At 41.0% G+C, this 12,986-nt stretch overlaps 1 protein-coding gene across 1 annotated transcript in view; it reads right to left on the reverse strand.

Annotated features, from left to right (window-relative positions):
- Positions 1-12,986, reverse strand: part of fbxl17 (F-box and leucine rich repeat protein 17) — a 268,437-nt gene that overhangs the window by 179,231 nt on the left and 76,220 nt on the right. The window contains exon 7 of the mRNA XM_088993877.1: positions 6,607-6,714. Coding sequence (XP_088850003.1) covers positions 6,607-6,714 — 108 coding nt within the window. The remainder of the gene's footprint in view (positions 1-6,606; positions 6,715-12,986) is intronic.

A 12,986-nucleotide genomic window follows, 5' to 3' on the forward strand; every position in this document is an offset into this window, starting at 1 on the left:
GCGTGTAAGGCGAAAAGTGTGTATCCCAAAAATTAATTTCCCATAGGAAACCATTTAAATGAGAATAATCCGTTCCCAGGTCCCCATAAAACATACTTTTCTACTTTCTAATTTTCTAAGCCTTAAAACTGCACAAAAATATACCTTATTTTATGTAAAATAAATGTGCTATGGTATTATAATTACAGAAATAAACTCTTTTTTTTTTTTTAAATAAAGTCGTTTTATTTACCTTTATGATGGTCATTGATGGATTGATGGAATGGATAGCTTTTGGCATAAAGTGTCTCAAGGAGATCTGGGTTGTACATCTTGGAAGTTGTGATATTGCGACAGCAACAGATGCAAGCAGACACACTACAAACATCATTAATAGCTGGTTCCCTTGCTTGTCTTTTCATTTCAAATTGAACTGATGGCTATTGCGGGTTATTTGTGGAGCCTGATTGATGGGAATTTTAACCTTGCTGTCTACACGTCTGTGTAAGCTCTCAGTCGTACAGGAGTGGTCCATCGATGAAAAGGTTTCTTCAGCCGTCATCTGTACTTTTTTTTGAAGGTGTTGGACGTTTCGCTTCTTATCCAAGATGCTTCTGAAGCGAACTAAAGTCTTACTGGTAGTATCGGCCCTATATATATATATCCCTAATGTCCAGACATAGCGGCGCCGGACACTGCTATGTTTGCTAGGTGAATCAATCCAGACTGAAAAAGAGTGTGGTGTGATTTCGTACAAGTCCACCTGTCATAGCAGTGTACAGATGGTGCAAAGTACAGATGACGGCTGAAGAAACCTTTTCATCTTGCAGTCTGCACTTTGCCTTTGAACCGTCAAAGTTGAAACGAGTCCAAATTTCACAGTTTCCTATCCATTTTGTCTCTCTCTCTCTGTCGTCTGCCTGTCTCTGACTGGGGGCGGGGAATAGAGGACCAAAACAAGCCGGTTGCCATTTTCTTTTAGGAGAACGGGTTCGTTCGCGAACGACACATCACTCATTGTGGCAGCTCCGTGTGTATCCTGAAAAATAGTTTGTATGCCAAGATAAAATGTTCATAAATTTAACGTTCGTAAACCGAGGTATCACTGTATTGGTGTTACAGTGCTAAATTAAAAAAATAGCCTAGCCTTGGTAGAAAAAGCCCAGAGATTGTTTTTGCTCCCAGGAATCATTTTTTGAACAAAATTGCATGTTTAACTTTTCTGCCTGTCGGTGGTGTAAAAAAGAGATAAAGATAAAGTCTTGTTGTTGTCACCAACAAGACAACATCTTAGCATGCAGAGCTGTGCGACTAATATTGAGTTTTGTTGCACATCACAGAGGAGGGCCGCAGAGCCCGCATGAAATTGAACACCACAAAACCATTAAAGGGCCACATCATCTGCATTGGCGCCGTGGGAGGCCCATTTCAAGAATCAGATCGTGTGATTAGGAAAATGCCGTTTCCAATTGATTTCCTCATAAACTCATTTCGGGGGAAACCGGCTTAAAAGAAGAAAGAAGAAATGGAGAGAATATCAATCTGAAATGAGAGTGCCATAAAAGAGAACTTCATCAAAATAATGGAGAGTGTCTAGTTCGTTTCTCTGCTAACTGAGCAGCAAGTAAGGAGGAATAGGTAGCTTATCAAAGAGACAGCATGCAATTGCGAAGGCAAATAAGGGAGAGGGAGAATAATAATTGAACGAGAGGATAAAAAAAAAGATGCAGCCTTGGACCGGCATGAAGAGTCCACGGAGTCATCAGATATGCAACGATTGAAAATGCAAGAAATACTATTTCCCAACGACAAAGGGGCGGGGCCAAGTGGGAATAAACGAGGAGGAATCACCCACTCAAGGAGATGCTATCGAGCCTTAGGGAAGAAGTCAAAAGAGCAAATGAGCAGAAAGCAATGGAAAAAAATGTAAGAGAAGTAAGATTTGTAACATGGGTAGGGATTTTCACATTCCTCGAAGGTCATTCATTCAAAATAAGAACCAGGAAGTGATTCGTAGCAACTATGGGAATTTCTTTTGGTGTGTTGGTTCCACACCATTCACACTTGACACACCCTTTGGGATTCCGAATAGCAGTGGTGGGTCGTGGATTTAATCTTCAGTAGTGCTATGTCTGAATCAATCCAGACTGAAAAAAGGTGTGGTGTGATTTCGTACAAGTCCACTAGCCAGGTAATAACTGACCGACCTTTCTTAATGATGTCTATTTTTTCTTGAAAATGGCATTAACAGTAAATCTCCAACCAAATCAATTTCTTCTTCTCATTCAGCCATTGTGGGTTAACAAATCTGCTATTAAATTAACACATTATATTTGCTTATGCAGCTCGCGACAGATGCAGTACGCTAGCTCTGGTCAGTATGCACTTGTCACTAGTGGGTTGTGAACAAAGCAGATTTCGCAAACTACGATTGGCTAGTTACTAGCCAATCATAGTTAACGAAAACTCTGACCTTGCCAAGCGCCGTCAAAAAGGCATTGGTAACCCAATTGGGTTGCTAACTCGAAATCTGACACGTTTGATGTGACAGGGCCCACAGAACTGATTGTGGAGGCGTCCACGTAAATTTCTAACGCTGGTAACAAATTATGGCTGAAATGTGATTGTTTAACTGCTAAAATGCGAAAACACATATCTGGAAGCAGTGCAACAGGGGAAACGTAATGAAAGGAAGTTGAAAGACAATTTGGAATTATTTAATATGAATTCATGGACAAAATATAATTAACATCAGTCCGTGATTTAGATTTTTTAAGGCTAGCAGAGAAGGCTTTTCAGTCTTTGGCGGTCCGCCACTGCCAAATAGTGTTTAATTGCTTTCCAGTATTCATCCTTCACGGCAACCCGATTTAGAGTGTTGGTGAGGGTTTGGAAGGCCAGAGCTTTCTAATGACTTGGTGCAGTCATGTCAATGGCTGCCCACTGGACACTGCAATTCACATTACAACTTCCTCACTTTGTGTCCGATAGTACCTTTATCCCACTTCAGTGACCAGGTTCATTCGAGTGCACGTCTTCCAGAAAGAATTGATGTAGAGTTCTAATCTATGCTGTGTCTATTTTGGTTGACTGGGTCTGACATTGTTCCTTTACAGTTGGCAAGGAAATTTAGGGGGGGGGGGGGGATTTACTCCACCGACACTTTATTCATGGGTATGTCTTTTCGGTTTATGGGGTCTTGGGAGTGAGATCTTGCCATAAGTCATTCAGGATTTCGACATGTTGCATATTTGTGGATGGACGAGACCCAATGGTTGTTCAAGTTTTTGGGAACAGTTTGTTTTGGTGGGGATGTGCAACTAACTTGGTTTTGATTAAATTGTCACTTGATATAAATGGCAGGCAATTTCAGCCTCTGTAGCACCCGTTGGGATGGTTTGATGTCAATGAATTGTGATAAAATAAAACTCTCATCACATCTCAAATGTTGAGTGTGTAATTGAAATAAATAATCGATAACTAATCAGCAAGTAGTACCCCCCCCCCCCAAAAAAAAAGGAAGAAGAAGAAGAAATCAGGACTATGCATCGCTAAAACTCCCCGTGGGTTAACACGGTAATAAATAATAATGAAGTAAAGCAGGCTGTGCGTATACACGTGCACCTCAGTGTATGCCGATGCTGTTATGATTGGCTGGCTTCATTACAGTCTGTCTACAACACCACGGCCAAGGTCAGGAGAGGCCGCTGAGATGATAGGGGGGGCCAAAACCATAAATGCAAATTAATCTGCTGTTTAATCTAATAATGTAAGGAGGTATCGGCTGTCTCGGTCCTATTAACACAACAGTAATTGCATTTGAGAGCAAATGGCCGTGTGAGCCCCACATGGGGGGGACGTTCCCCTCAGCATCAGAAATAAATCGAATTGTGCTACAAGAGCACAATGGTGGATATACAATACACGCCGGTGCCTAAAAGCAACCATGCATTCGAGATGGATGTTATGACAAAAAGTGAGAAGAGCGGCATACTGAATGGCATCTCAAGATTCATGCGTCTCATGTTTATATGGCGCCAAGCATCTTTAACCACAGAGCCCCGACTCATTAGCATGCTAATACACAAACAGCGGGGTGCGGTTAGACAAGTGGCATATTATTGGGATTCATCTCATTAGGCTTTCATGAGATTTAAAAGTGTGAACACATATCTTCAAAATGAAGTTGGAGATAAAACACACAAAAAGTATAATTTACAACATGGAAAAAAATGCATGACCCGGCGCCGCACTAGATTTATTCGCAAAATCAAACATCCATGCTTTATTGTTTTTAACTACTAAAACAAAACAAAAAAAACAAAAAGAAATGCACAAATCTGTGTGGATAACAAAATAGACAAAGGAGTTCATAAAGTACATTACTTGCTAAGCTAGCAATGTTCCAATCTGTCACTCAGTGCTCGCGAATGCTTTTTTTTTTTGGGTGTGTTTATTAGCGCAACGGGAACATTATCTCGACTAGACTTCTACTTTGCAAAAAAAGATGAACACAGTCATCTATAATGCAGTTTTAGTACCAACATCGTGTGCCATCTAATCTCGAGATGAAGAGCCTTCACTGCATGGGAATCAATGAGTTCATTAAGGTTACGGTGTTCGTGTTGAAGTGGTTGGAGTTGTACAGACCTAGCGTGGTTTAATTGTGATGTGTGTACAGCTATTTAACCCATTCACTGCCAGACAATGTGCAAAAATACGGCCAGTCCAGTGCCAAGGTTTTTGTCATTTTCACTCAATTTGCAAGACCCACAGAATATAAAGTTTTTGGACTACGTAAACATACAATTTAGCGTAAAAAAACCTCTCTTCTTTCATCAGAACGAAATTGTTAATTCCTAAGTTATATGCGTCTGGAGATATATGAGCTTGAAATGGGGGTGGCTGTATAAAATACAACGCAATATATACATATAGATTTATATAGCGCTTTAAATAGAGCTGAAGCTGAAAAAAGTGCTAACATGGACAAAAGGTAAATGCTAACCCCTTGTTTGAAGGTAAAACATTGCCAGAGGTCTGACCAGCGCCTTATCGGCACCCCCTGCAAGAAAAATCAAAACCTGAACAAATTTGTGAATGGCGCTCCATGTCACACTTTTCAAATCCTGAATATGGCAGGGAATGAGTTAAATAGGTGGAATATATTATAGAATGGGGCGGCCCGGTAGTCGAGTGGTTAGCACACCGGCTTCACAGTGCAGAGGTCGCCGGTTCGCGTCCCGGTCCGGCCTCCCTGTGTGGAGTTTGCATGTTCTCCCCGGACCCGCGTGGGTTTTCTCCAGGTCCTCCGGTTTCCTCCCACATTCCAAAAACATGCATGGCAGGCAGATTGACCACTCCAAATTGTCCCTAGGTGTGAGTGTGAGAGTGACTGTTGTATGTCTTTGTGTGCCCTGCGATTGGCTGGCAACCAATTCAGGGTGTCCCCCGCCTCGTGCCCGAAGACAGCTGAGATAGGCTCCAGCAACCCCCGCGACCCTAATGAGGAATAAGCGGTACGGAAAATGAGATGAGATGAGATATTATAGAATGGTTTTGGTTTCCCATGCCGACCGACTGCTTCACCAGAGACAGAGTCAAGCTCCTACTGGGACCATCACAGTCCCCGGACCTCATCCCCATTGAAACCCTATGGAAGGGGACTGCAGAGGGGAGAACTGATTGATGATTTAGAGAGATGCAGTCCGACATTTTTTTTTTTTTTTTTTTTTTTTTTAAACAAAAATGGGGGACACAGTGGGGGTGTGAATCATAATGGTGCACATGATTTGATGTTAAATAGTTACTTCTCATGGTTTGTTTTTTTTTTTTTACTTTTTTTTTAATTTAGTTTTTACTCATTGAATAACTGCACTTTAACCTTTTTATGCACCTTGAAACTCCATAACATGAACTATAGTAAGCGCTGTCCAGGACAGGGTTAGAGGTTAGATTTTTGTTTTCATTTTCTTTTTTTTTTTGGTCCCCGAAAAAAAAAAACACAGTCTTTTCCTGTGTATAAGGCGCACCCAAAAGCCTTGAAAAGATCACCTTGCGCCTTATACTTAGGTGTGCCTTAAATGTGAAGTAATATTGAGCCACAACACGCCTCACAACTATTGTCAGCAGCCAACGACTCCATTTCCTCCTGTAGAAGTAGTGTGTCAGTCACCCCAGCCTCTACTGTAGCACCTTATAATGTGGTGTGCCTTATATTTGGCAACCTTTTATATATTGATATATTATATTTGGAAAACATTTGTTCATTCATCTAAGGTGCGTCTTACAGTCTACGGCGCCTTATATATGGGAAACGTAAGAAAATACATCCTTCTTTGGGGGTGCGCCTTATACTCCAGTACGGTATTACAAGTTCGAGAAAAATCTTAATCAGGGGTGCCAATAATTATGCTGCGTACTGAATGCAAGAACACAAAGTCAAGCAGGAGTTCAGAGAAATTCAATAAAAATACACCAACGAGAAAGCAGCTTTGGACATTGCACGAATCTCAATCAATCTTCCATCCGTCACACTACCCCTTACTACCCAATATTGAGCTTTTAAAAACTCTTGAGGTCTTAGTGTCAATAACCATCATGATCCAAAAGCTGAAGGATACTTACTGCGGTGAGATGGATGACTCCTTGGGATGTCACGGGGCAACCCATGAAACCAACAAACTGCAGCTGCGGGCAATGCTCGGCGACCGCTCGCACAGATTGATCAGTGACCTGGAGAAGATAGGAGGAGATGTTGAATTCATCAATTGGTAACACACAAATAAAGCATAGCCGATGTGAGATGATTTATGTTCGGTTCTAATTCCTGTTTCTCATCTGGTTCGGAGTTCAACGAAGTTTTGTGATGAAATACCAGCGGGGAAGATATATGGTGAACAGAAAAACTACTTTATTCTAGTGAAACAAAAGGAGAACATCTCTCGTCGGTCGGGACGGGAAGCCAAGAGAACACAAACACAAGAAGAACAAAGCCTGCCCGCTCAACTAGTTTTTAAAAGTACACAGCAGCGATCTGTCGTCCAATCAGCTACGGACAAGTATTGGAAGTCACACAGCAGCGATCTGTTGTCCAATCAGCTACGGACAAGTATGTTGGGAGAACATCAGACTGAAAGTTAATATTGTTACATTCTGCTTTCACAACTATTCAACTAATAAGCTTCATAAAACCATGTAGACTAAACTGAACATGCAATAACATAATATGTACTAAGCTAAACATGGAATAACATAATATGTTTACCAATGTGCATAAGCACTCTATCAATGACAATCTTGTAAGGAAAGAGCGTCGAGAATTTCTACAAAACAAGTGGGCGCAGACAGCTGTTGTCAAATTCATAACTAAATGTCAGCTCCATCTGAGCAGCAATCCGGATTGGTTTATGCTTGATGAGAAGATGAAGTACAGAAATCATAGTAAGGAGCACAGAATCGGGGGTGAGGGGCGATCATAGGCAAAACAGGACTTGTCTCCCAAGTGGCATCGACTTATGATGGATGGACCACTCCCTTTCATTCACCAAAGCGTCCACATACAGGCTGCGAATGGATCAGGTGGGGGGGGGGGATCAATTGGAAAGTAGAACATTTTCACCACCTCATATTGTGGACATCAATACAGGTATTGATACTGTAGCGAGTTTCACTCTCAGAAACGCTCAAGAAAGATGTGGGAGATTGTCTTCGCAATGCTTCTCAAAGTCTCCTCATCAATCACCGCAAGCAAATGAGATGAGAAGAAATGAGAGACAATCGACTTTTGAAGGGTGATTAATTGAGGCCGGAGAGCCAAATGACTTTGAGAGAAATAAAAATCATTTTTAACTCATTCACGACCACATGTGCAAAATTGTGTCCACTCCAGTGCCAGGGTTTTTGTCATTGTCACTTGAATTGCAGGACCTATAGAATATTGAGTTTTAGGACTACATAAACATTCTGTACAGCGATAGAAACGTTCTTTCATCAGAAATAAATAGTTAATTCCTAAATTGTATGGGTCTGGAGTTACATGAACTTGAAATGCAATACATACATATTGGTTTATATAGCGCATTAACAGCAGCTGAAGCTGGAACAAAGCGCTAACATGGAAACAAGGGAAAATATGCCCCCTTGTGGAAATAAAAAAAAACATTGCCAGAGGCCATGGCCAGCGCTTTATCGACACCCAAGCATAAAAAAATTACAAACCCAATCAAATTCGGGAATGGTGCTCTACGTCATATTTTCAATTCCCGAATAAATTTGTGAATGTCAGTAAATGAGTTAATCATGTCTATGTCAATGGAAAATATTTCTCTAAGTCCCAAAACAATATGACACAAAACTGAAACCTTTTATTCTTCTCACACCTTTGTCAAGGTGTGACAAGCTTCTTCTATCGCGGTGTTCTGGTTACATGATGAGATCCTAATTATTATGATATATTCAAAACAAAATGTATTTTTTATTCAGAGTGACAAAGAATACGAATGGAAATTTTAAAAAGTAATTTCCATCTTGACAAACTCAAATGAGTCATTAAATAAAACAAAACATCGGCTTTCATGGACCCAAAAGAAACATGGACAATGCTTTCACACTAAAATAATGGATGGATGGAATTGGTAGATGGATGGAATGAGTAGATGGATGGATAGACTTCGGGTGGTTGGGTGGGTTTGGATGGATGATAGAATCGGTGGATGGATGGATGAAACGGTGGATGGCTGGAAACGGTGGATGGATGGAATAGGTAGATGGATGGATGGATGGATGGATGGATGGATGCATGGATGGATGGATGGAGGGACATGTGGGTGGGTTGGGAAGGATGAAATGGTGGATGGATGGAAACGGTGGATGGATGGAATAGGTAGATGGATGGATGGGTGGGTTGGTTGGTTTGGATGGATGGATGATAGAATCGGTGGATGGATGGAATTGGTAGATGAATGGATGGATTTTAGGTGGTTGGGTGGGTTTGGATGTATGTATGTATGGACGGATGGGTGGGTGGCTAGGGTGGTTGGGTGGGTTTGGATGGATGGATGATAGAATCGGTGGATGGATGATGAATCAGTGGATGGATGGAGCAAGTGAAATTTAGATTTTGTTCTTTAACTCTGGGAATTTTTTGTTCATATGCCCGTGTCCACAATTGAGTTCATAGCCTGTAGTTTACCACCAAATTGGATGTTTATTTCTTTCTGGAGTTTTTGCTCCCTATTCCTTTTTTCCCCCTTTCTTTTCTTTTTTTTTTACTTTTGACTTTAGTGGACTAAGTTGGCCCCGGTCATCAATGTCACTAACACTTTAGCTCCAGGACGTCACAACAACAAAGACAGAGTCCATTTATCTTTGTCCAAGTCACATGCTGCACGGCTTATCTGTGAAAAAACACCTCCCGGAATACGGCTGAAGCTTAAAGGTGTGTTTCTCAAGCTTAACAGTAAGGAGCCAAAGTGGTTTAAAAAAGGGGGAAAAGGGAGGGGTGAAACGGTTCATAATAGAATGTGACCGCGAGATCTGGTGAACTTGATGAAGCAATGTAACACCGCAGTAAATAAATAAATCCATCAACTAAAAAAATGAATAAATAAAACATCTCTTGTGCTCCAATATAACTTCAAAAGATATTGAAATAGGCTCTGAATGTTTGATGCGAGAGATATCTTGCTTTTTTTTTCTTCCCCAGGACAGTGCAACCACTACATTGTAGTCCATCTTTCACTTTCCAACTTTAAACAATATGCTTCAAGTTCAGACCGTTGTCAACCCTCATAAAAATTGTATAAATCGTGAAAGCAAACTTGGGTACACAATGTGGTTTCTTAACAAAACCATAAAAAAGTCAAAGAAAGGTCTGTTTTTTTTCCAAGGTGCACTTGATCAAGACGCTGAGTGTGACATTCCATGACTATTGCATTCAATTCTGATGTGTTGTGCAAATTCAGAGGGGGATTTGTTGTTTTCTGAATTCCAACTTGGATGTCTTCAACAATTTGTGAAAAAAAATGTGTGAAGCGTCTCAGTTTTTCATTTTTTAATTTTTGCATGATTGATGAGGACAAATAGTGTCACAGACGAGCAATAAGCATTGCAGTAAAAAAAGATGACTTTGTCAGTGCATATTTAAAACATCTAAACATAAAAAGGGAGATGGGGCATTTTGATCGTTCCAACTAAGAACATTTGACAAGACATTTGACTGAACTAACGCATTTACTGCCAGACGATGTGCAAAAATGTGTTTACTCCAGTGCCAGGGTTTTTGTCATTTTCACTCAAATTGCAGGACCAACAGAATATTGAGTTTTAGGACTACATAAACATTCAATTCAGTGTAAGAAACCTTAGACTCCCTTCTTTCAGCAGAAAAAAAGTCTATTTCTAGCTTATTTGGTTCGGCAGTTATCTGAGCTTGAAATGTGGGTGACTGTACAAAATACAATACAATACAATACAATACATACAGATTTATATAGCGTGAGAACAACAGCTGAAGCTGCAACAAAACGCTAACATGGACAAAAGGCAAATGCTGCCCCCTCAGGAAAGGGACAAAAATATTGCCAGAGGTCTGACCAGCGCTTTATTGTCACCCCATGCAAGAAAAACCCTAACCCATTCAGGAATAGTGCTCCACGTCATGCTTTTCAATTCCCGAATAAATTTGGGAATGGCAGCGATAGAGTTAACAAATTCATGAACAAAGTGGTCATAAGTCAATATGGTATTGAAAAAAAGTAGTGAGGATGAGAAATTTCCTCCAGTGCTTAAATCACGTGCCAAAATAAATCAACCACCCCTCAGAGAAAATAAACTGGAGGTGCTTAAAAATTCTGCACCTCAGTTCTGGACCCGCCACGCCACCGATCGGCATCTCGCTGCAGTCAGAAGTGATTATGCGAAGGGGAGTCAGTGCTCCCGACTGGAAAACCTGATGCATATGGAACACAATCTTGCAAGGAAACGGGATGAAGAAAGAAGGGATCAATATTGTTTTCTATGTGTGGATGCAACAAAAAAAGGAGCTGAGCTCCTGAAGCATGCCCTTAACTGGAAAACCAGCAACAATGAAAAAGCGTCAATCAAACATGGACTCCCAAGAGTGGCCACCTCCAAGGTTTCTTCTCTCAGTGAGTGGGTGGGTGTGCTGACAGCATTCGTGTGTTGAGTCTTGTATGACCAAAGAAAGCACATTACACATCTTCAAATTATTCTCAGCAGGTGAGAAAAGGCAGACGAGTGAAAAAGAAGGGGAATAAAAAAAATCCCAACAGCACACAACAGTCCAAGTGGGCATTGTAGCATATCTGATTAGTCTTGTACTTATGTGTCTGTCTGTGTGCAGGTTGGACATTGTGGTTAAAAAAATGTAGAACCTGAGGGAGCGGGGGTGTGAATGCTCCTCTTAAAGGACAACCGACGTCTCCGGACAAGTTGTGTCCGTAATTTGTAAAATGGCTTCAAATGACTTCTACTGAGCGTATTTTACAAAGATTCCACCGCATCTAGCTATATTTTACATTTTAAGACTTGTGCTGAATATTCCGGAAGTCTTGTTTTTGAGTTGGTGACGAGTCCTCACACTACGTCATTGAAGGAACGCCCCTGACCGAAAAAAAGGAAACATTGTAGCAGTCCTTCCATTACGTCAATGCATTTTGCTGTACTTGTTTGGTCTGAAAACTTCGTGTTGCACCCAAAAGAGGCAGTAGAGGGCGACAAAGCTCCGTGTAAGGAATTAATCAGCCTGTGGAAACGGGCATAAAGCATATTCTCCGAATCTGAAGCCATTGTTTTGATTCTCCAGCAAGGCAAGACGTCTTGGAGTGACACCACGAACGAGGGGGTGGGACCTTCTGAAACTGGCCAGTTCTGGTTTCATTTTTTAAAGTCATTTTTATTGGTGTTTTGCATTTGTGCGTGTTTTGGGTATTTTAGATGCTATAAAACGTCTTTCTGATGTCAGTTAGGAAACAAAAAAGTGATGTCGGTTGTCCTTTAAGGCGCTATATAAAAACAATTACTGTATTTTCCGGTGTATAAGGCAAAACCAAAAGCCTTGATTTTCTTCAAAAACTGACCCTGCGCCTTATACGCTGGTGCGCCTTATATGTGAAGTCATATTGAACCGCAACAGGTCTCACAACTATTGTCAGCAGCATCTCCATTTTGAATAATTCGGGCATAACCCCAGCCTCTACTGCCGTGCCTTATAACGTGGTGTACCGTATATTTGGAAAACCTTTATATATTTATATAACTTTGATTTTGATTGACACTTTTATTGAAGGTGCATCTTATAGTCCGGTGCGCCTTATATATGGAAAAAGTTTGAAAATACACCATTCATTGGGGGTGCACCCAATATACTCCAGTGCATCATATACACCGGAAAATATGATAAATGGCGTATTGGTGGGACAAACGCCACTGTCATCTTGAAGTAACATGACTGAGGTTAAACAAAGAAATGCTTCTAAATACAAGAAGATTCACATTTGTTCCAAAAAAAACACACTACAAGAGGGGATGTGCCTTTTGAACACCGTGTGACATGAATTATGTTACCGCTACAATTCCACAGAGAGGAAAATAAATAAATAAAGTAATGACACTTGAGATGAAAATACGACATCTCAATCACAGGCGTCTTTGATGAAAGCACTTTGTTACGGAAGCGCCGCAGTACAATTTTACAACATTATGCAAAACCATGGACACCAAGCGCATTGCCCGTGAGGTGCAAATTGAAGTAGGATGATTTTCATCAAAAGTTCGCCTCTTTTCCGAGGTAATCATTTCCCCATAAATGCTCTCATGGGGGTGATCTTGCAGTGGGCTCATCATGGCCTTGGAGAGGACACACACTGCAGTCCCGTGCTTGATTTCACTCGTTTGCTCTTTCTCATACGAACACACACACACGCAAAACATTGCCTACTTTTACAAGCCAGTGTTGGGCTGTATAGATTTGAAGGACTGGTGAG

This window comes from Hippocampus bargibanti, linkage group LG04, assembly GCF_051943395.1.
Source record: "Hippocampus bargibanti isolate YZ-2025 linkage group LG04, ASM5194339v1, whole genome shotgun sequence".
NCBI classification, from domain to species: Eukaryota; Metazoa; Chordata; class Actinopteri; order Syngnathiformes; family Syngnathidae; genus Hippocampus; species Hippocampus bargibanti.